At 44.4% G+C, this 23540-nt stretch overlaps 2 protein-coding genes across 8 annotated transcripts in view; one reads left to right on the forward strand and one right to left on the reverse strand.

Annotated features, from left to right (window-relative positions):
- Positions 1-226: 226 nt before the first annotated feature.
- On the reverse strand, positions 227-22751 carry mob3c (MOB kinase activator 3C). Of its 2 annotated transcripts, XM_088597923.1 has the most exons (7): positions 22637-22751; positions 21264-21361; positions 15765-16906; positions 13719-13844; positions 10478-11068; positions 7523-7725; positions 227-1066 (listed from the first exon to the last, which is right to left on the reverse strand). In XM_088597923.1, exons 4-7 carry the CDS (start codon positions 13762-13764, stop codon positions 1037-1039), a joined length of 870 nt encoding a protein of 289 aa, XP_088454049.1. In that variant the 5' UTR covers positions 13765-13844; positions 15765-16906; positions 21264-21361; positions 22637-22751; the 3' UTR covers positions 227-1036. The 2 variants fall into 2 exon arrangements, with proteins under 2 accessions (XP_088454049.1, XP_088454050.1); XM_088597924.1 differs by lacking the exon at positions 13719-13844 and having other exon boundaries at positions 22637-22748.
- The window catches only part of elovl1a (ELOVL fatty acid elongase 1a), a 29303-nt gene continuing 28512 nt past the window's right edge, over positions 22750-23540 (forward strand). For 3 of the 6 annotated variants that reach the window (XM_088597917.1, XM_088597914.1, XM_088597920.1), the window contains exon 1: positions 22750-22890. The gene's annotated coding sequence lies outside the window, so the exon portion shown is untranslated. The remainder of the gene's footprint in view (positions 22891-23540) is intronic. The other 3 variants (XM_088597919.1, XM_088597916.1, XM_088597922.1) reach the window with 2 other exon arrangements.

Raw genomic sequence — 23540 nt, forward strand, 5'->3', positions numbered from 1 at the left:
ACCTTAAGAAAAGCATTCAGATTGAACCACTAAAGGGCAGCCATCTAGAAAGCCTTCTGCACCCACCACATTAAAAAGATAAGAGTGTACATTTGTCACTTCTGTAATTGGGACAGTAAAACAGCACCAGAATGTTAACCCTGTTCAATTCAGAGGTATTCAGTGAGCAGTCAATATAAGAGAGTAAAAGTGAGGAGGGTCAAATCAACAATAAAACAAAACACAATTTCGGTCTGTACAATAAATCAGTTTTACTGAAAAGATCATCATGTAAAATGCATCATCTGAAAATACAGGTAAAAAGTCATATAAAAATCAGAACACTATTTACAAAAAGCTTTTATTGCTGTTAATTGTTGAAGCTCTCTTTGTCACTGAGAGGAATGAAATGATATTCAAATGCAAAACCGGGGTGCAGATTGTACCTCTTCAGTAATGTATTATTTTTCAAACAAGCCCTGCACAGTACCTACACTTAGATATACTTATTTTACTTTAGTTTCTGGTTTAGGTTTAATTTGATAACCTGACCAGTCAATTGAACCCCGTCACTAAGAAAGAAGAAAAGAAATGTACGTTTTTTGTTTTTCTGCAGGTCCAAGGTAGACAGCACAAAATCTCTCTCTGTCAGGACCCCCAGTTTTGTAAGAATTTAAGAATAATTCTGCTGTGGTTCTACTATGGAATTGTGGTTCATCAAATTCACCTTCAACTCTGCCAGAGCAGATTTGACATTCCACCACCTTTGACACAGGAGAAAGGTTCCTCTTTGTATCCTGGGACCCACTGTCCTGGGAATGGACTCTGAAGACCTCTGGAGTCTCTGATCTCCTGAATGAAAACTCCTGATTTAGGTTCCATGTATAAGGTGGCCCAGTGATGATGTCTGTGAGTGTCCACATCTCAGTGTCAAACTACACTGCCCTACACAGTTTTGCACTGGAAAAAAAAAATCTGATTAAAAATCAGAAGGATTCTAACTGTTGGTCTCACGTCACATGTAAAGCTAATACGTTTTCCTAGAAATGTTTTTGGTTTAGGTGCAGATCTTTTCAGTCATTTCTTTCTGTAAGAAAAACAAAAGAGAGAAAAAGTCAAAGAACCTGTCATGGACAGTACAGTGCTGTATATACTTCATGGTCTACTACAGTATCTTTCCGCGGGTTTCGATAACGTTCTTGCTTGCTGGTAAATGTTTGCGAATTGTCTCTGCAAGGGATAATCTTCCAGCTTTCCTGATCAATACACACCGCAGCTTGGCCAAATTTGCAATGAAATGCTTCTTAGATTTTGTTTTTAAAGCATGATGACAAAGCCTTTGCAGACTTGCTGAGACCCGCGTCTCGCCCTGTCCCGATGCCAGAGAGCGAGAGAAACCGATTCCCACTGGCGTGACAAGCTATCTGGCTTGGGAGTGGTCAGTTCACTCACTATGCTCAGGCTCTCTGCCTGCAAGAGTCACAGAAGGGCTGCCACCCTCTGCAGCACCTCCCAGCCACTCGTCCTGACATCAAAGGCCTCATCACTAGGGGATCTTTTTCTTCATCCCCTAATTACCTCTAAACAAGCGCCCAAGTAGATGAAAGTCTTTTTTTCTGCCTGTGTTTTTTTGTGCAGTTATATTCAATTATCCCCGGGGATGCGCGACGAGATCGTCTGTTGTTGTTATCATTATCAAGGAGAGAAGTAGTATTTAATGACGGGAGTGATTGTAATCGCATGCTTGGCGGGAATAATGAGGTGTTTGCGACAGAAGCACTGTGCCGTTTCCAGGACACCTTCACAGCCCATTGGGAGGTGTAAATTCTTTCATCAATACAGTCCTGCTGATGAAGCTCATGGGAGACACGAGCAGCTTGTTGGCTTTTTAAAAAAAATGTTGGAGAGACAATGGCTGCTATCGCGTACACCAGAGAGTAATTATATAACCTGACAAAACCAGAGGTGACGCAGCATTAAAAGACTGGAAACGCCTGCTGTCTGTGGCCTCAGAGACTGAGCGAGACTGGTTCTGGTCAGCACTAGGAGGAGGGACTCTCCAGCTAATTCAGGCGCCTGCCTGAAGTGGCGCTGGTGGACCAATAGGTGGCGCCCTTCCTTTGGAAACCAATGCCATTGTGCAGTACAGGGGGATACTGTGTTATGGGCAGTGCCCTCCTTTGAATAAGACATTAAAGTAAAGTAGTGATATTAACCCCACTGTCCTGGCTAAATTCCACTCTGGGCTTGGACTGTCTGGCCTCCCTAAATCTCCCCTTTCACCCAGCTGCTGCTCCAGCTGATCCACAGTGTAGTGGGGTGCTGGGGCAGGATGGCAGCCACATGTCACCCCAGTGGGGGCTGCACTTGAGTGATTCCCCTCCTGTATATCAAGAGCCTTAAAATCCTTAAGGATCATAAACACTACAGCACATACAGCACATTAAGGGATTATTATATTTATTATCAAGTTATACTTCATACAACAGATATGAAGTACAACATAAAAAGCATCCAATGCAGAGAAGAAACATTGAAAAACATTCACTGAGCCCTGTAGCCCTAAAATTTATCCTAAACCTGCTTAATACACACTATATCACTCATTCGCTGCAACTGATTTTAGTACCAACTCAAAGACAAAGACATGAATACAGCAGGTGTAGGACAGGTACCTTCTGAGTGAACACCATCACACACACTCCTTTACAGAGCACTAGCAATTATCCTCCACTCAGTATGAGTGCTCTCCCGCTTTGCGGAATGAAGGGAATTACGATCAAAGGACAACATCCTGATTCCAAAATGGTTAATAAGAAAATAAAATACAATTCCCCAACTCCCTCTATCCCGAGTGCAATCAGTCGGTTTCTCTGTCTGTGAGCAGGAGAAACGAGGGAGTAATAAACTAATTCCATTCTAATGAAGGCTGATGCTAAACACAATTAAGGAGCCAAGGACAGGCAACAAAACTATCTGCTTCCTCGGAAAATCTTCACAGGAGGCAGGCTGTGGGGAAAGGCCAGCTGTCTCTATTGGCCGCAGTTTCCCCCGACAAACTGAGGGTCGGACCTCTCAGCAGGATGACAGCAGTAAGGCGCTACAGGTGATAATTACAAATGTAAGGTAACATGGCCAGGCTGTGCTGCAGAAAGACTGGATTGGAATAAGTTGGTTTGAAGAGAGACCTAAAATCTCTTGCACGATGCTGAGAGCTTAAACTGCTTGGTTGCTGATCTCAGTCAGCCTTTTGGATGGCTTTTTCAATTCCCCATAATTATCAAAACAGGATAATGATAATAAAAACCAATTACCACCACTGCAGGGTTTTGGCACTGGCTTGTGATGTGTTCCTTTCTGCTGCTTAGTGTTTGCACATCTTGGGTTAACAAAAGAAACTGAGAATCAGATGTGCATTTTTAACACGCTACTGTTATGTGTTACCACAAACATTCCAGTCCCCAAAAAAAGAAATTCTGCAGCATGGATAGAAGGTAATGAGAGGATTTGAAAATTAAGGATGCACAATGTTCTGAACACCATTAGTCCAGCGCTATGCTCCTGATCCTGTACATCTCTGCGTATTTCCCCAGCTTCCCCCTTTGGCTTGCAGTCTCCAGGAATATGTCCAGTGGCAGTCACTTATTCTGATGAATTGTTGAAGTAAAAGGAAGGGGAATACGTTTTCACATCCAGATTATGTTTTTTTATTGGTTTGCGTTTTATCAGAAACTGCATCTAAATTGGGTCTTTGTTTAGTTCACTGTAGATTTAGATTCCTCCAGGCACTAATTAGCACCACCTCATAAAACACAGTTGTAGAAAAAAAAAAGATGAAAAATAAAACATCCTCGGCTACAAGCAATCTCGATAATTGCAATAAAAGAGGATTTTAAAAAGACTCCTTAATATGTGGAGGTAGAAAAGGCATCTAAGTGAAGTCACCACAGTGGTTTCATCTCACCTTCTGTCTCAAATAATCAACAACTGGATTCTGTCCTGGCTCTGAGGTTCTGTGATGGCTGGTATACACAGAACACAGAACTGCCACCATACCTGGGGGGTCTGAACACAGAACAACAGTCATGGCTGGGGGGCTGGGCACAGTGTGGCATTGTGCTCTCATATCATTCTGAAATCTAAAACGAATACAGCGGCCCCCAGAAAAAAACTGCTGCCCTGCTCTTGATAACGCCAGCCAATGGGAGCCGCTGGCTGACAGATCTGGGCGCCCGGGGCAGTGGTCAGAGGATTATTAATAGGAATCTGACAGGCCGAGATGAAACTCTACCTAGAGCGACTCTGCCACACAGACAGGCCTGCGATACTGTCACTGTGAATAGCGAGAGAGCTGCACAAACTCCGCTGGAAGGTCAGACTGTTAATGCTGAGTATTCTCCCACCCTGACTGCATGGCATCTTGGCCCCAGCTGCAGGATTTAATTGTACACCTGACAGCATGCGGGCTGTGAGGCATTTCATTTTCTGTGCCGTCAGATAAAGACCCTCTGAGAATTGGTGTGCATGAGCTAATACTGCAAAATTACACTCTTGATCTTCCTCTTAGAGAGACTGTTTTCAGGCTGCCCCGTCAAACTAACGACCAGGGTCAGACGGTGCTTTTCAACAGTGCGCTCGGTTTGTTCAAAGAGCCGTCAGCCCCATCTTAACTTTTCAAAGATCTCAGATTCAGCTCAGCCTTGGTAAACGAAAAATCAGGCAAAAACGTGAGTATAAAAAAGCTTGTAATCTCTTCCAGCTGCGTCATGCAAATTGTAATCACTTCCAGACGTCCCCGATATTTACAGTTGTAAACCTGTAGAGCTTCCTATTTTTTTGTTTTCATTTTAACAGCTCATAAAAACGTAGCTCTCTATAACTGCAGCAGTGGCAAAAGCAAAGGTCACAAACTCTATGGGAGGAGAAAGGGAAAACTAGTATTCATTCACCAGGAAAACCATGAGTCTATCTGTGATAACGTGACACTGGATCCGTTTAAAACTTTGTACACAGAAACAGAAAACAGCATTTAATTGAACACAGAACGGAATTTCTGATTCAGTTTGTAATGTGTAATATATCTGAAGTCATGCACTTTGTCACAGGACACCAGCATTACATCAATTTCCCTACGGGATTAATAAAGTATTATTTATTATCTATCTATTAGCAGTGCATTCTCCAGTCACTAGTCTGCTCCAGATTAGAGGTCTCTGGTTACCAGTCACTGGTGTCCTACTGTACCTAGACGAAAGGTTTGTCTTTACTGGTCTGGCTTTACTTTTGAGAATTTCAGGTCATGAGTTTCTTGTTGAGAATTCAATGCATGGCAATGAGCAGCTGTATAGAATCAGCCAGGGGCACTCCATGTTTCATAAATGTAGTGTGGGTTTATGAGCACTCTAGGTAAATGTCGTTCATGTGATTTAAGCGCAATTATCTTCCACATGACAGCCACACAGATAGTCAAGCTGTAGGTTCAATACACTGTGAAAAAGCCAATTCAAACAGAAGGGCCACCCAGCATGCCCTGATAAACAGTCTGGCAAGTCATCTACAGATTTGCAGGCAGCAGTAAGGTGCAGTGGTTGGGGTTCTGGTCCTGTTACTAGAAAGTTGTGGGTTCATATCCTGGGTGAGAAATGGCTGTTCCAGTAACCCAGTACCCAGCTGTATGAATGAGTGCTAAATTGCTTTGGATAAAAGCATCATCCAGTACATTAGTAATTAAAGCACTAGAGGTTGTAAGAGCTTTAATTAGGATCTTTTCAAGGGGCACTGCAAGAATAAAATCTGTTCATCCCTGGAGAAGACAAAGAACGCATTCGATTTCAGAAGCACATTAGGAAATCCTCGGGCTGATTAAATGTTATGAAAAACCCATGCTTTGCTTGTTGCTTTGTTTATAGAACATATAATTTTTTAGATCCCCATAATGTGATCTCAGAGATTTGCAGAAGTAATGCGGGCAAAGTCATACCACGCTGTGTCGGCTTCAACACACGAGAAAAGCCTGTGTTTGAAAGATTTGTGTAAAACCCCCTCTGTCTTCACTTTCTTATTTTGAAAGAAATAATGTTTGTCCCAGAGTCTTGAAGCTTAAGAAGGGTCATGTCTATAGAAACTGCTGAAGCCCCTCTGCTTAACAAATGCACTGGACCTTTCTGCTCTCTTGAAATATTAACGTTGCTCTGCCCTGTACGCCTCCCCAAGGAGGCAGGGGGACAGCAGCACATCACAGCCAGGAAATCAAATGTCTCTGCTGAACAAGTCAAGGAACAGCTGCCCTTCACTCCTGTGTGACACAACCGCACTACTGGGAACACACTGAGCAGAGCCCAAGACTGCGGGCCTCCCTGCTCACACAGATCTTTTTTATTATCAAATACACACGTCCCCTTCCGTCTTCTCTCCTGCCTGCCCCTTTTCTTCTATTAACTTGGATTCCCCGACTGCACCCAACGAGCAGATGTCCTGAGCTACAGAGTGCAAAGAACATTCAAGTGTCAGACTGCAACAAACTTCCTGAAGCTCCGAAACTTCTCTTGCTCCAGTTGATCACGCTGGAGGTGCTGTTTCTTTAAAAGACACCTGTTTGGCAATGCTCTTTCAAATATCAGCTCTCTTTCCTGCACAACAGTGTCTCTACCTTTACATTGGGTACCAGGAATTGAGCATTCTGTACTGGGCATCAAGTTAAGGGGATGTAGAGGTTTGTCATTGAGCCGGAAGAGAGCAAGGGGATTACATAATACAGCCTAGTTTACACTTGGGTATTAACATAAGATTTTCCTGGAATCATTCATCTGGAATTTGAGGACCTGCCATTTTCAGGTTTATCCACTGGGATTTAATGCCTACCCGGAATAAAAGAGACAATCCAAGATTGATGCAAGCATTTCAATGAGGATTCCCTTCAGATCAGCTCTGGACATTAAAGGTCAACAACTGAAAAACGAATCTATACAACCTAATACCACGCTGGTAAAATTCATTAGTGCTGTTTCGTCATAGGAGTTCCAGATAGACTTCCATGAATTGTTGTGATTAGGGGTGTTTAATATAATGCGTTATTTGGTTATTTGGTTTTGGGTGGGTATAATAATAATTCCTTACAGTTATATATAAGCTTTTCTGGACACTCAACTCAAAGCACTTTACAGGTAATGGGGACTCTCCTCCACCACCACCAATGTGCAGCCCCACCTGGATGATGAGACGGCAGCCATAGTGCCCCAGAACTCTCACCACACACCAGCTCTCAGTGGGGAGGAGAGCAGAGTGATGGAGCCAGTTCAGAGAGGGGGATTATTAGGAAGCCATGACTGGTAAAGGCCAGGGGGAAATTTGGCCAGGACTCCAGGGTAACAGCCCTACTCTTTTCAAGAAATGCCCTGGGATTTTTAATGACCAAGGAGAGTCAGGACCTCGGTATTCCATCTCATCTGAAGGACGGCGGCTCTTTTACGGAACAATGTCTCCATTACCAACCGGAGGCATTAGGACCCACAGAAACCCCACCCACACACACACACACACTCACCAGGGGCTCCAGCTCGGAGTGCTCGATGAGGCTGAACTCGGTGATGAAGTAGTAGTAGTGCTTGTAGCAGGTGTTGATGTGGGCCTCCGCCCCCATGCTGCAGATGCGGTCGAAGTGGTGGATGTAGACGTGCACGAAGACCCGGAAGAGCCGGCTCAGGATCTTCTTACAGACCTGCTGGAAGTTCTTGGGGAAGGGGACCCCTAGAAAGAACGAGATCAGCCTGTCACAGCGACACAGGACACAGGGACACAGCCGCTCCTGCCTTCCTTCAGAGCTTTGCGCTGGTAGACAGATCCCCCCAGCATCCATGACTGCCTTTCCCCTGTAGCCAACTTCAGTGTTTACAAGTCAAATACTGGAGGCTGAAAGAACGACCATTCAAATCAGTTTCAGGAAATACCTAATATGGACCACAACAGGAAAGGCTAGAAGGGTGCTGGAGGCGTCTCTTTTGATGCAAAGGGTGTTTTGCATTATCATAGATAACAGTCCCCATTGAAAACAGAAGGCACTTGTTTCTTTATCCTGCCAATATATGTCCGGAATATGAAAAAAAACCCCAAAATATATCATATAGTGCTCCAGAGCTATCCATTGAATTATATTGGATTCCTTAAATTCTGTTTATGAATGTCATAAGCCCAGTATTCAATAAACAGTAGCACTGGTGCATTAGAACACAAGCACGGTCTCGGACGAGAGGAAGACTTTTTGGTAATTAGCCGCTAAATGATTGAAGACTTTCATCCAGCCGTTTCTTGGAACAAGCCAGGGTATCGACTTCAACAACATGACTGTGTAGCTTGTACCAAGCTCCCACAAACCTTGGTGTCAAGAATTACACCCTGTTCTCATTTTAAATGCATTTCTATGTAGCTTCCACTTGTGCCCCCTGGTGTACATTTCAGAATTCATTCTGAAGAAGGCGGCACATCATGAAGGTAACAGCTTTAATAATTCAAACCCAATGCACGGCAAGGACGCCATAGGCCAACACTGGGATCAACTGGGCAGTACTGTCTCCACGGCAGGCTGTTAATGATTTAAACTGGCCATTTCGGCTAATTGTTTTCCAGCCAAGCCCTCAATCCTCTCCCCAGCCCCTGCAGCTGCGTTACACTGATGTGTGAGGAACATATCCTCTCCCGTCACCCGGATGACTTCTTTCAAATGTCAGCATCACGATTTTAATTAACCCCTCTGACCCCTGCTGGATGACACCAAGTACAGAAGGCATTTTCACTGCTCGGCTGGCCTTCCCACTGCATCACAGAGAGCTTTGCAGATGCACCGTGCTGAACACAGACAATCAACCTGCATGCATCTATTTTCTAAAAGGATTTTTCTCAATCTCCGCGACGGACTAGCTCCCCATCCAAGGTGTGTCCTGCCCTGTGCCCATTGCCTGCTGGGTCAGGTCCGGGCTCCCCCAGGGAACCTGTACGGGATAAAGCGGTCAGAAAGTGGACAGATGGATCTTCTCCACCGATGGACCCCGACCGCGTCGCAAATGTGGTGCTCGGAAAAGCCGCAGTCCCACGTGGAAGAGAATCGCGACACACTGTGGAGCGCGAACACTGAACGGGTAATCTTACGGCGGAGTGTGGTCTAGCAAAGAAATGAAAGTGTAAGCCAATGTCAGTGCGTGGCTGCGGTGGTCAGACATGAAAGACAAACTGTAGATACTGCACCGTTAAGTACTGTAGGTGCTCTCCTCGTAATTATACAAAATTGGTTTAAAACCTGCAGAGCGGAAAATCAATATTCTTGCACGCTTGGAGCCGCTTTCAAAACCAGATGCATACTGTCTTCACGTTCAGAGCTTCTGTCTTTTTACTCTCTCCTGGTTTGGCCTTAAGGATACTTAAATAGAAAAACGTCATTAAGTTTCAAAGAAAAGCAGATGAGGAGCAAACGGACCATTATAATACAGCATAATCCCGTCTACCCAGAAGGGACAGCATGGCTGGGGATTTGGGTTGAGGGTTCGAGTGCCCAGTCCAGATATGGGTGTTTTTCTCTGCAGAGCAGTGCATTTTAATCCTGTTGCACTAATACTGTGAGTCCAGCATCCTCTGCTAAAACTAGTCTCCCAGGCAGGAGGAGATTGTTTCAATGTGCAAAACACTCAGGAGCTCAAGGACTGAGTCAGATCAGCTAAAGAAGAATGTTGAATCTACCAAACTAGGACCACAATCAGACCCTTTAACTGAAGCACTGAAAGGTCTTGTCAGCTCCTGATTATAGCTTAGATACAGTGCACTGACAAGCAAGTCCTGTAATCCTGCCTGTAATTGCTCCTTTAAAAACAAAATAAAATGTTTTTTATGTTTATTATTTTTTTAAGCATCATGAAAATGTAATTGAATGCTTCACATTAAAATAGAATAATTTCCCCGACACAGTAAATATGTAGATGTTGGTGCCAGTCAGGAAATGAACAGAGACGGGGATTTCTGCTCTATTGTCTGGAATACTACTAATATAAAAAACAATAAAAGAAATTATGTTGTCCTTAGGTTTCCTGCCCTCAGGACACAGTGGTGAAACTGTAGTTCTCACGTACGTAATTTACTGCATCCAAGAGGGTTCTTTATAGAAAGAATGTAACAAAGGCTGCATTTTTCAGGTTGGTCTGTTCAGATCGAGATGGTTCCAGCTCAGGGCGTGAGCAGCCATGCCCCCGAGCACAACAAGGTAGCACCCTACCGTTTCCAGAACAGGGCCAGACCCAGAGATGAGCACAGAGGAGGCTGTTTTTCTCTCCTATAGCCACAGGGGTGAACTTCTCCACGGTCCCAGCAGAGGTCGCCCTAACGCAGCTGCCTCTCTGCTAGGCCTATTACAGCCCTGGACGGTGCTGCGCCCAGACCTTTCACTCTCCTTTTATACATTCCAGAAGAGTGCACGTCCGCACTCGCCAGGGGCTCTTGGGCAGAAGCGCGCACCTACCTATCCGGGTGGGGAAGATGTTCTCGTTGTTGATGAGCGTCTCGATCCAGTCCATCAGCAGGTTCATGTACTGCAGGGCGGGCAGCTTGGTGGGCTTCTTGTAGAGGTGGCCGTCCTGCCAGCGGTACTCGTAGCGCTGGCCGCCGGACATGACGGGGCAGGAGCGCTCGGTGCAGAACTCGCTGACCGTGCCGTAGATGAGGTTGATGCGGTTGAAGAAGTCCACCACGTGCACGGCGATCCAGTCGTTGATGCTCTCCCCCTCGGGCAGCTGCACCACCTTCCTCAGGTCCAGCCCCGACTTGAGCGACGCCTGCGCTTTCTTGTACAGCTCGAAGCGCTGGGTCCCGGGTTCGAAGCGCTTCCGAGGCCTGAAGGTCTTATCCTTGCTGAAGACCTGTCCCAGACACAGGGCCATTCTGTTTAACGCCAGGGGGAGGGGCAATGGGAAGATTCCTGGGTATTTATCTGGGAAACCTCTGGGGGTCCTGGATTCCGGACGGGACGTCCCGACTGAACGGTCCAGCTCCTCCTCAAGAAGCAGAGCTCTCTGTCCTCTGAAGCAGCGGGTGGAAGGAGGGAGGGGTCCCGCTGTGAGGAACAGTGAGGGACAGTGACGTCAGTGAGAATCACCCACAATCCTTCGCTATCACTGAAAGAAATAAGGAGGCAACAAAATGGATTTACTTGGTCAAATTCTACAAGTCATAAAAAGAAAATAGAAAAAAAAATGCAAGTCGCTTCAGAAGCTCTGAAACGCTAGTAACGTTTTTTATTAGAAAGTTGCTGTTTATAGTAACCTCAAGCATGCAAAATCTTCAGTTTTCTATCTTTGTTCTTTCTCTTTTTTAGAAAGAGTGTGCCGAGCGACGCAGCTCCCTCAAGGAAGATGGAAGAAGGCTGTCTTTAACTTGCACCAGGAGTGGGCTGATCTTCAGGACTAGAATTATGAGAAATCTCGAGTTACGCTGAGGTATTATTTAGGGTCAGACGCAAGATTTCAGGATTCCCCATCTTGACGTAAAGACACGTAACGGCCTTCTTTGCTCCCCTTTAAGTTTGGACTGATGCTGCTCCAGAGGAAATTGATATTTTCCACACCCGTTTTATCAGCTGGGCAGCAGCAGCTTCTGTCATGTCTCCTCAACGCTGATTACTTGGAGGAGTGCAGAGGGGCGGGCTCGTGAGGCATGGGGAGCCTGAATTTGCACAGACGTGCTCATGTACTTCCCCATCTCACTTCCTGCCCAGCTGTAGCCAAACCTTCTTTTTGGCCGTGACTTCCCTTCCACGTGTTGTCCTGCACCTTTTCCCCTCCGCAAAAATCGGAACGGCGCGATTAGAAATCGTTTCGGACCGTTTGAAACAGACGGCAGGCAGGGGGCGGAACAGGACATTTTTTTTGGCCGTACGTGTGTCATCAGATCGGACTGCATTGCAAAGGCTTCCGCCAAGGCCGCGCACATCTGGTGGTCTGAGATAAGCAGCCGCAACAGCGGGAATGGGCCTCACAGCACTTGCTTCGCTGTCACCCGGGCCGGGCCAGGAAACTGCCCCTTTCTCGTCTACCCAGCCAAGAACGAAAAGCTTGTGTCACCATGTGCTTCGCTAACATCTGTCGCTTCCTTCCAATTAGTCATTGTCTTGCTGCGACCCCTTTCTGAGAAAGTCGGATGATTACAGATCACTAGTTCCTGATTTTACTGTACGCGCGACAACCTGCTTGCATCCACAGTATAACTGCGATTTGCAGCGCAAACAAAACTGTGATGATGTAAAATATCATCTAGCATTACTCAATCATCACGTTTTATAACATTGAAAACTAAAGGGAAAAAAATATTTGAGCAAATCATTTTTGTAATCAAGAATCTTTTTAAGTGTCTTTTAAGGACAAACATCATGTCATTGACCTTGATAAGTGATTGTCTTCTAATGTAAGTCTTGCAAGCTTAGATATATTTATTAATTTAACATGCCATGATTTCTGTGCACTTGGCCATTTCTATTATCTACTTGTTATATTATATGTCCCGATATCTTTTTTATACATGTTTCTTTTATCTTGTTTGTTGTGTCCTGCCCAAGGACTACAGATGCAAATGAGCTTCTGAGCTAGCTCTGGTGCAGCCTAAGAGCTGCCCCTGTTCACTAGACTAAACCAGGATCTCTTTCTTCAGCGTGGAGTCTCTCTCCTGCCTGCTGCACGAACAGGAACAGGTGAGAGTCTGCACCTGAGACAGAGCCTGTGTGGGCTGTCAGGTCAGGTCAGGCCACGGACAGCATACCACAGCAGTCCAGCAGCACTGAACAAGCAACTGGCCTTCCGACACAAACACAAAAAAACAGCCTAAGTATTTAGCTATCGTGATCACTGGAAATATATTAACAAACTGAATGTGTAAGAGAATGTATTAAGAAATGCAAAAGTGAGAATAATATAGAAAACATAGAACAGATTGTTTCTCTCTAGTTCTTATTTATCTCACCATGCTGTATGTACAGTATAACCAGACGATATTGAGTATGTAAAGTCAGATGAAATGGTATAGTGTTCAGACCTGCAGTATCAGAAAATTTATAAAAGTGTCAAGTTCCAAATATTTACGTTTTTTAGTTTAATAATGAATAAAAGAAGGAAGACCGAGACAAATATTATGTGAGGGTTTGTTTTTGCTTGCTCACCTAACAGATACAGCAGCATTAAAGGAAAAGACTGAACATGGAAACTCAGTTAATGGTGTCTCCAGTACATACTGGGGGCACTGTCCATCTCAGAATAGGGCAGTATAGGCCTGTGTCACATTGACTTCAGTAAGAGTCTGACCACTTGCACACAAGCAGCCAGCAGTTGTTGACAGTCACTGAGCTGATGGTAAAAATCAATATTTAAAATTAAAGTTAATGCAATTTCCCCACATACAATAAGCACAGAGGAATTTTAAAGTAAAGCAGCTCTTTCCCAGAAACAAACTCCTTACTAAATGCTAACCACATCTTCAACCAGCATGACTTGGGTTTGCACAGTCCATCAGCACTTGGACCAAAGGATTTAGGACTTGGATCAAATGGCCAGGATTATTCAGGACAGTAACAACACTGGAGCACTCTACCCAGCGTGCTATTCAGTGCAATGTGGTCACCCCCGGGGAAATTAAACACTGCAGTTTCTAATGCAGGCTTGAAATTAGATAAAAACTATAGCAGCTTTATAGCCTCATGTTCAGCTACAGAGACTTACTGGTCCTTAGCAATGTGTCAGTGCAGGAGAAGAAAAACAAACTCATCCATCACTTTGCGCCCAGTCCTCAGCACAAGAGACAAGGGTTTCAGTTTAACAGCTGTCTCAGTTAACTCACTGACACACCTATGAAAAAAAAACACAGATCATTTTTTTTAAATCTTAAAAAACGTTTAGTCTGTCTTGTTTCTAATTACTTGCTTGATAAGAACTACCTATTTTTGACACACACAACCCCCAAACCGAAATTGTTTGAATGACTAAGTTTCACTTAATTCTATTCATTGTATTATATCTAGTGTGTGTCAGATGCAATACATAGACAAACCATACTTAATAAAACAAACCCTACCCTCCCACTCAGGACAGCTTTAACCAAATAACACGAAATACGATACAAATATTCAAACGGGATGGGTGTTACATGATCAACTTATGCTAAACTCCTTCTGAAAATTTGACTAGGATTAGTCACACACCCTTTTTCACTGCCGGGATGGTAAGGGAAACTAATTGCGACTGGAGAAGAAGCACAAGTGGAATTAAGACCACAGGCAGCAACCACACATCAGAGACAGACTGAGGGAAGTTAGGAGGTGGATAATGAAATTGTCCGTCTCCTGAGATTCTACAGCCAGCCGAGCCGATACAGCCTGTCTGGAAGAGGGTGACCCTTTCCTAGCAAACAGATAATCAGACAACCTCTGAAGCAACTCTGATGTGTGAACTGGCTCAATAACGTCGCTGATTTGCAGATAAGGGACTGTACCACTGTCCAAAACTTGGTCCTGAACTACTTTTCTTTATAGGGGGAGTCAGTTAACAGAGACTTAGAGGCTAGTGGGCTATTAGTCAGTGTTTGTCATTCATCTAGCTGTGTTGGGCCTTTGGTTAAAGTACAGTACAGTGGCATTTCTACATCTGCATATGTGACCTGCATCCTGCTTCATTAAGGACTTGCTCTGCATTTCCTGTCTTTGTCTTATATCCTGCGTTTTCTACAGTATACTGTACATTTTACCCCTCTTGTGCTCCAGCAACGTATGCAACTTTGTGGGGAACCGAGAAACATCACTAAATCTCCATATGCAGATTCACCATCTTCTGATTTTGATTATAACAACATGCCAAAATGGGAACTTCAGTGTTTTTTCAAAAAGGGAATGCTGGGAGATATTTATAGTTTTTTTTTTTCCATTTGGTTTTGCTCTGCCCCTGCTCAGCAGGATACTGCTTCATAGTTCCCTTTCAAAGAAGGCTCAGTAAGAGGAAATGATCGATCTTCCTGGCAATGTGTTTTTCTTTCGTGAGACAACAGGTCTTCCCCTGAAAGGAGAGGCTGTCTGCCCTGCCTTCAGCCTCCATCTGATATCTGACACACGCACCACAGTGCCAGGAAACCAAAACAGGTCTGATATACGTTTGTCCCTGTGACGCAATGGCAATGATGGGCCAGAGGCTGAAGATTAATTCCACAAATATTTAAACTTCCCAGGCTGAATTAGAGAGCTTGTCTGTGAAATGGGCATAAAACATGAAGGAGCTGTATTAGTCAAAACTCTGACTCTTCATGCTTTACAAATCTCACAGTTAGCCTCTATGCCTGTATTGTCCCAAAAACGTCTTCTTAAAAAGTTATTGTAGAAGCCCTCTGCCTATCTTCAGCTGACAACGCAAAATGAAAAACCAAAGGAGCTTAAACCAACAGTGGAGTCTGAATCAGAAACTACTGTTCTCTGAACCCAGAGTGCCCCCAGAGATCTATAAGCCTTCATGTTTCAACATAAAAGCTGTTCTGCAGCACTACGAGGGTGAGTGGATCTAGAAACATCTGTGAACACCCCAGCAAGAGCCCAATACTCCAAAAAGTACGCACTGTGTGCCTCCTATACCCTCTTCCCAGATGGGATGACTAAGAACAAAAGTGAAACAGTAATGAAAGATTACTTTGGAAAAAAACACAAAGTGTATTAACAATTCATTAACAATATTGAATAATATATCAAAGGAAGAAGAAAATAAACTTCTTAACCATTAATACGGTACCTGGCCAGTTTCCCAGCATGGACAGATCGGATTGGAATGTCTGAAGCCGTTTGCTGTGTGGAGTGGCCGGAGACCACTGTCCGTCTCTTTTTAAACCTCCTTTCCTGAGAGGAATTAAATTTGGTACCAGTTTATTTCTGCTGTGGACACTCCCTCCAGATCAGCAATCGGGAGTTTTGGAGTCACCAGCTCCAGTTCACAGAGAGAAAAAAAAATAGGAAAAAAAAAGTTGTTTGGGGCTTCTTTTTTTTTTTGTGCTGGCAGTGATGTCACATCCTGATTTTGTCTTGCAGCCTCGGCTGTGTGTCTTTGGAAAGTGTAAGCTGATACAGGAGGGGTTACACTGATGAAGTGTGTGTGTCGGGAGGGGAGTCGCACATCTCTCCGCCCTTTTCCAAACTTCTCTGCCACTCCTCTTCCCTCCCCGTCTTCCCAAGCCATCCCACTGCCAGCTCTTCCTAACTCCCTTCTCTGCCTGAGTCAGTGAGGCACTGTGAAGGCAGCAGTGAATTGCAGTGCAGTACCACATACAGCACAGAGCTCCCCCTGCTGACTGAAGGAGGTCATTGTCATGAGCACAGCTCCAGGGTGCACCGAGAGGGCAGGGTCCGCTGTCACACCATGCTCCTGACAGCCTAGACTAGAGGAAAGTTGACAAGAGCACAATTCCCAAAATAAAAAGGCCTTTGAAACATAAAAAATGCTTCTTGACAAGCGTTGTGCACTGCAATGAAGGTATAATCCATAATTGTGGACTCTTTTGTCCATATTTGGCTTCCTACACATTTCAGAAAAGTTCCACGCATGCATCTGTTTACCAGTTAATAAGTACAGGTCAGTCTTGCTCTTCTGACGGGCACTGACCTGCAGGGTCCAGCTCCCAGCATACAGAGTAGGAATTTTTAAACCCAGCCTTTCAATGCAGCTACTTCTGGAGGTCTTTCTTCCACCACGCCTTCGGTTTATTTACTATAAGAAAGGTGACAAACGACAGGAGGCCATTTCCCCAGTGTAGCTCATCTGGCAGTCCGTAGCTAATTGATCAGGGGATCTCATCCAGCCATTTCCTTGAGAGAAGCCAGACTTCTTTTTTCAACCCTGGCCATGTTGCAATCAAACCACAAATGACCATATTTGCTTAGCTGAAAACAAACAAACAAACAGTTCCTTACTTATGCACATACTGTAATGATACATAATGATGTTCTTTGTTGACTTACGACACTGTTGATCTAAATATAGCTGAAAAGGCATCTTCCCAAAAGCCTGAGAATGCACTGGCCTGACAGAGAAAGCTCACATCTCCCCGAGATGCTCTGCAGACTGACGTCAGGGCAGCAGGACCTCACTGGATCACATGATCTCACACATGACCCAAGGGGGCTGGGACTCTGCTGTGTGGCCCATGTCCCTAGAGAATCCTAACGGCCTGGGGTGATCTTTGATGCCACGAATCGAAGTGGACAAAAAGCGGATAGATAGTGACCCCAAGACAAGCTACTGTGGGCCTGAAATTTACATCGTAAATAGGCGTGGAACTGTAGCAGCACGGAATCCGTAGGCATGTGGCTGAAGCTGACTGTCATTACTGTTGACCTTTGTGAAAAGTGAGCTCGATGTTTGAGAGAAGCATACAGTTGCGTGCATTAGGGCAAAATCTGAGCTGAAAACCTAAGCATGGCAGACTAACTTTTTCAAAGCAACTTTGTACAGAGTGTGTGCAGCAGAATGCACCAGCAATGATTACCTTGTTTTAAGCACGCCTACTATAAAATTGCAGGATAATGCATCAACTACTGGGATAACTTCATTCTGTTTTAATTTGGTGTTCTTGTGATGTGCAAAGTTCTGCTGGTGTTCAGTTTATAGAAGTGCAGAAATGTGGTCCTGGCCTGGGGCCTTACTCCTGACCTGGCTTGAGAGACACCTGCTGTTGTATGTGGCACCTCAGGAATAGCAGAAAGGTGGGAATAGCATCATCAGGAATAGCCACACAGGGGTTTTGGAACTTCTATTGCAGAATGGCATCCAAAACCCACATTACTCTTAAACTTGGATCACACCTCCCCCTTTCTCTCAACAAAAGAATGGTCTCCCTCTAAATCCCCTAAAATCATCTGTGGATTTCAGCTTTTCACACCTCTCCTGTTCTCCCTTAGGAGTCTGGACACTCCTCACCTGCTGTGCGTTCATTTCCTCCCTGCCCCCTGCCCCTTCTCCCCTGTGCTGCCCCTCGATCTCCTCTGGCTTCTTTCTGAGCAACTCTCCCTCTCTCCCTCACACCCGCGGAAGACTCGCAGTCGAAACGTTGTGTTTCTTCCCCCCCCATCTTTCAGCTGGGAATGAACCTCTGCCTGTTCCCTTTCAGCCTACACCTGCTGACGCAGCTCCCTGGTCACACCTTTCTAGATGTTATAGATAAACCGATTCAGCCCGGATTTGTTTGTTTTATTTTTTTTTAAGTTGATTGTGCTGCACAGACATTGTTACAGCTAACACATGTTGGATTAGCTCCTCGAAGCTGTTCCTTTCTGTGTGGCCTTGCGGTGGACTGGTGTCTCACCCAAAGAAAGAAGACAGCCATTTGCTTGCAGTTTTGTATTTTGGGTTCTAAAGACTCTCCGCAGGCTTTCTGACAGTGAATCGGAAGCAGAAATCTCTTCGTTTTTCTTTACTGACCAAAGATTTTCACAAGAGATACTGCAGTTTTCCTGACTACAACTGGTAGTTCTTCCTCGTGAGACTGAAATCCTTCCATACGCAGGCAGCTTGCAAATTCTGTGAGAACAATTTCATTATAATGGCTGCAAGGCCTGCAAATAATTGAGGGACTTTACAGAGTTTACTCATAGTAGAGCCACATGGTTGGGAAAATGCTAGAAAGTTCACTCCTAATTGATTTTTCAAAACGTAATCTATGAATTATTAAAATTATTATCCAGATAAAAATACAAAAAAAGTGGTAAACACTGCCCCCTGCAGGTAATAAAGGTCTTTCACATCACTTGTTCATAGCAAGCAGAAATTTCCATTTTTGTAGGTAGTTTTTGCAGGCACCAAATTAGAAACAAAAAATAAATTACTACACTGCATGTCCTTAAAATCAGAATTCCTGTTCATTTGAAGCCCTTTCTAAACCATAAAAGTCTTCATCTTATAAATTTAAATATACATTTAAATGTATACATTTAAAGGTATACATTAAAATGTTTTTCAAAAGTCATTGCTTAACTTTTAAAACTTAACAAAAGAGCGTTAAAGGGAATCAGTCACAAAGTCCTGGATTTGAAATTGAAATCTCCCCCATGGAAGTTAATATTTCTTTTCTCAGGTGCAATAAGAGTGTTGGAGCAGCAAAGAGTAGCAGGAGAGTTTATTTACGATTTGTCCAAAGATGAAAATCTGAGATCTGTGCTTTCTGTGTTTGGGAGGCAGCTTGATCCCAAAATCACGGACAAAAGACTCGTCTCTCCTTTTTCGTGTTTCTCTTGTCAGACTTGCTCTACACGTTTTTGCTGTTTTAGTTTTACTGCTACGGCAAATCATTTAGCAAGAGATTAGGGGAGTTCTTTACTCCCTGAGCCTCACCAAGAATCCTTACTTGAACATCCCCTCAGCATTAACAATGAACAATCCAGCCATTTACAGAACCCACGAGCTGTGAATTTCCAACTTACGTTCATGCTGGTCTATTATTTTCCTTTAAGGAGGCAAAATCAATTTTAAAGAATATAAAAAGTGTAACAAGCTAGTAAACTGTGATTAATTTGGAAAACGTAGATCTTTTATTCAAGAACAAATCCTTTATTCAGCAGTGCTCAATCTGTCATGAACAATGTGCTTAAAGAAGTGATTTACATATCAGACACTGTGTTTTCATTTGAATGAATTCACAGAGATAATTCCCATTATCTCTGCCTTTGAGAATCACTGTCATTTGTATTTATAACGGCTTTAAAGGAAAATCCCAAAACCTCTGTTTCTGTTTACAAATGCTTTCTCACATTGACAGGTGAGGAGAATTGCCTCATTTTCCTCTTCTATGGGGGGGACAAGCTATATATTCTAGTGGCCTTTCTTCATTTTTTAAAGGCTAAATCACCTCTTTCGGTATCACCACAACCCCGCCTTTCCTGATGAACCCAGCAGTCAGTTCCTACAGTTCCACTCCAAGGGCCTTTAGTGATTCAAAACATGTGTGTCTGACAGCCTGAAGTCCCTCATACCAACTGCTTATGGGACTCCACTGTTGTAATGGTGCAAGGGACAAAGGACGAGTGATCTCTGTGCTCTTGACCTGCTGTGTTCCTCTCGGACTCACGAGTGTACTCCAGTCTCATTCTGCTGGCTGGGACATTGCTGTGCCTCTCGTGGTCTTCCCTTATTTCTTATAATATGTATAATTTCTTTATTTCATTTAACGAACCATCTACAGTATATCATCTTCCACTCTGTACATGATACTACTTTTTATTGGAACACTTAGGGGATACCTCATTTGGATAAATGCCAGCTTAGTAATAAGTCAGGAGAAAACATAATCTTTGAATTCAATGGCCTGGAAAGACAGGGCTCCACTTACAAGTACAGGCAAAACTAAATTATTCCAGTTGGCCAACATGACGATAATTTCACCTCTTCTTCCTTTTGCACTTCTCTTTCTCATCTTGACAGTCCGTGAGCCAGTAAGAGGTGAGGTTGACTTCAAAGACTTGTATCCCTACTGTCATGTCTGAAAAGGCCAATTCTAGGGGTTCATGACATAAATAACTTTCAAAATAATTTCTGAAAGAGTCTACTTTATTGTATTGTGACGTTGTTTCCCCTGAAGCATCCCAAACATTATTCAACTATGTGAAGAAGCGCTATCCTAATTGTTGATCTCTAACTTAACCTGTTACTACAACCTCCTACGCAGAGAGAGAGGCGCTCAGTATAAAAGCTTGCTGATTGTATCAGTTCTATACAAATTCAGCCCTGCCACAGCACAGGAGGGCCTTCAGATGGAAATTTAGTGGAGTAGTATATTCCACGAATGCTTTTCAAGGCGAAGCTACAATCCAACACATGTAAGGAATAATCACTGTTTATCAACCAGGCTGATTCAAGTACAACTTTGTGAGCTTCTCTTCATTTACTCCTCACATAACTGCAACTGGAGGCAGAAGAAAACAAAAAGCCCCCAGGAGTTATTCAGCGAATCAGCTTAAATTGATATGAACATCAGTTCATACTAGTCATGAGTTAGAGGAGATCCAAGGCACAGAGGTGGGGAGGGGCATCTGTCCAACACCGGTGTTGCAGAATCACTTATAATAAGATCTTGGTTTAATGTTTCAAGCATGGAAGAGAGAACAAGGGTGTAGGGTTACATGTTCAGGGATGGGCAGCAAATCTATGAAATGCTGGACAACAAGCCCCAGTCCCTCAACGACAGGACCACTCAGCGTAACCAGGGGTGACACTCCAGATAATCAGTTATGCTTAGTCAGCACCTACCGCACCCAGCTGAGTAGCTCCTCGTGTAGATAAAGGCCTTTTATGCGTGGGTCAAGGGTCAGTTCGTCAGACGATTCCCCAGGCAACGCCTCTGTGCGCTGAAATGAAATTAATGGCGGCTTGAAGGTGAGCAAGCTCTTGGAAAAGCTTGGGCATCACCTGCTTCTTTTCGTCATCCAGACCACCCCCTCCAGAGCATGAAGGGTAACACACTGTAATACACTGGGCTAGTTCTCCCACTGAAGCCGCCTGGACGACAAGGCAACAGTAAACAGCCAAACTACTGTACATATCCATCCTGTTTCACTAACCACTCTGTCCCCAGAGTGATGTGGTGAACTGGAAACCCCAGGCACAGGACAGGACACAAGGCAGGACTATTGTGAGATGCCTAGACCTAACGTGACTTTCCTAACCTGGACCAGCATGCCTCTGAACCGTGCCAGGAAACAGTGAGCACAAGAAGAACATGCAGACTCCACACGGACAGCGCTCAATTCAAACCCAGGGTCCTGGTGCCGTGAGGCAGCAACACAGACCACTGCTCCAGTGTGCTGCTCTGCTGTACATCAGCTTGACAGCAGCTCACACTGTGTCACACAGCTGTGTCCAGGGTGCCGATTCGAGATCAAAGACCCGTGGATATCAACCAGTGACCCCTTACATCCAGCGCCCCATTTCTACATTAAAGGATCATATGAGGCATGCTCAACAAAATAAACGTCCTAAGGATTTCAGCTTGGTCATATCTACCACAGTAATTCTCATTTTAATCAGGCTGCGTAGATTGCAAAATCCGCCGACAGGCCCTTGTTGTCTGTTACTGTTTTTTTATTAAGTATGAACAAATGTTATCTTCAATTGTTGAAACCTTAACCGGAACCTAGGTGGCAGGGCTATATAAAAAGGTGGACGCTTTACTGATACTGATACTGTTTACTATATACCGATATGAAGGGCGCACCCACGGATAACATTAGCGGTGCAATCAGGGGAGGTATCTACCGGCTCTCCCCGAAACGCGCGTCTGGGGTTGGCGGACAGGCGAGTTTGCGCACAGGGGAGGAGGAGAGCGAATTTAGCTCTGTGGTGTCGACCTTTCCTCCGGAGCTAAATACTTTACCGAGATTTAATCCTCGGTACGGAAGAAGTATCATCCATTTCAGATTTCCAGCCATTGTTTAGTTTGGTGGTCGTGGTCGTGTACTGTGCGTAAATGATTAAATTCAATTTAGCACCAAGCGAGCCGCCCGACTTGTTTTGTTTCCAGTCCCTCTCGTACCCCTCGTTCACTAGACATTCGCGCTTGAAATTTACTTCACACTCGTCAAAAACGCCTCAGATTATCGGTGAATCATTTTTTTTTTCTATACCATGTGCTATGCCGGCTGTGCGTCGCTTAGGGAGGGCGGGATCGATGCGCTACTTCACAAATATCCTCTCGCCTCTACACCGCCCACCTGCCTGCCTTCACAAGGGGCTGGTTCTCCGGGTCTGCTTCCCAGAGAGAGAGAGAGAGGAGCGAGAATCATATGATACAGAAGTAGGCGGAACCCTAAAAAAAAGCAGCGTTTTTAAAATACAGAACTGGGGGGTCGTGGGGATCGTCTCTTCATGTGTTGTTAAGGTGGGTTTGGTTCATTTTCACCTACCTGGGCTGGTCAGCACCACAGGGTTGCTTGCGTTATGGTTTCTAGGCGGGACCGAGAAGCTGTGTGTTTTTTTTTTTAACTTTTCCAGTACTCATAGAAGTTCTTAGGGGGGAAAAACTGAGAGGGTTCGGCGTATTTAAAGGTTGCTGCGCGGCAGGAAAGATGCCCCCTAATAAAATCTACATGCACGACTCAAACTGCCCCTGCAGAAGATTCGTGACAATAGGTGTACAAGAAAAACGGTGCTAACTCTTTGGTTTTGTTGTAAAAAAAACTTGATATCTGCAGTTTGTTAAGTATGTTAGTTCTTTAAACGGTGTGACTGCCTATAATCATATGCTATATTGACACGGGGTTTTGCAGATATTTTAAAATGTAATCTTTTTTTCCCCACCAAACGTCAGTCTGATCGCTCCTGTGCTGAGTGGACACCTACCGATCCTTACCTTTGTAAAGTTCAGATAACTGGAGTAGATTGCTTCCGTCTCGTTCTGCAAGTGTGTCACATATATTATGATCTTCGTGTTGACAGCATTCGTCTCCGTTTCCTGTCGTTCAAAAGCCCCCCCTCAAAGCGCGTTTTCATCGTTTTCAAGGGTCTAAATAAGTAGATCCACGGTGCAGT

The sequence above is a fragment of the Lepisosteus platostomus genome, chromosome 11 (assembly GCF_059453375.1).
Source record: "Lepisosteus platostomus isolate fLepPlt1 chromosome 11, fLepPlt1.hap1, whole genome shotgun sequence".
Classification (NCBI taxonomy): Eukaryota; Metazoa; Chordata; class Actinopteri; order Semionotiformes; family Lepisosteidae; genus Lepisosteus; species Lepisosteus platostomus.

Coding starts and splice junctions, on each gene's coding strand:
- mob3c (XM_088597923.1), bottom strand. CDS start 13,764: ATGAGTTTGTTTTTCTTCTCCTGCACTGACACATTGCTAAGGACCA. Junction 11,069..13,718: donor TGACACATTGCTAAGGACCA/GTAAGTCTCTGT, acceptor TGTTCCTCACAG/CGGGACCCCTCCCTCCTTCC. Junction 7,726..10,477: donor CATCTTCCCCACCCGGATAG/GTAGGTGCGCGC, acceptor CGTTCTTTCTAG/GGGTCCCCTTCCCCAAGAAC.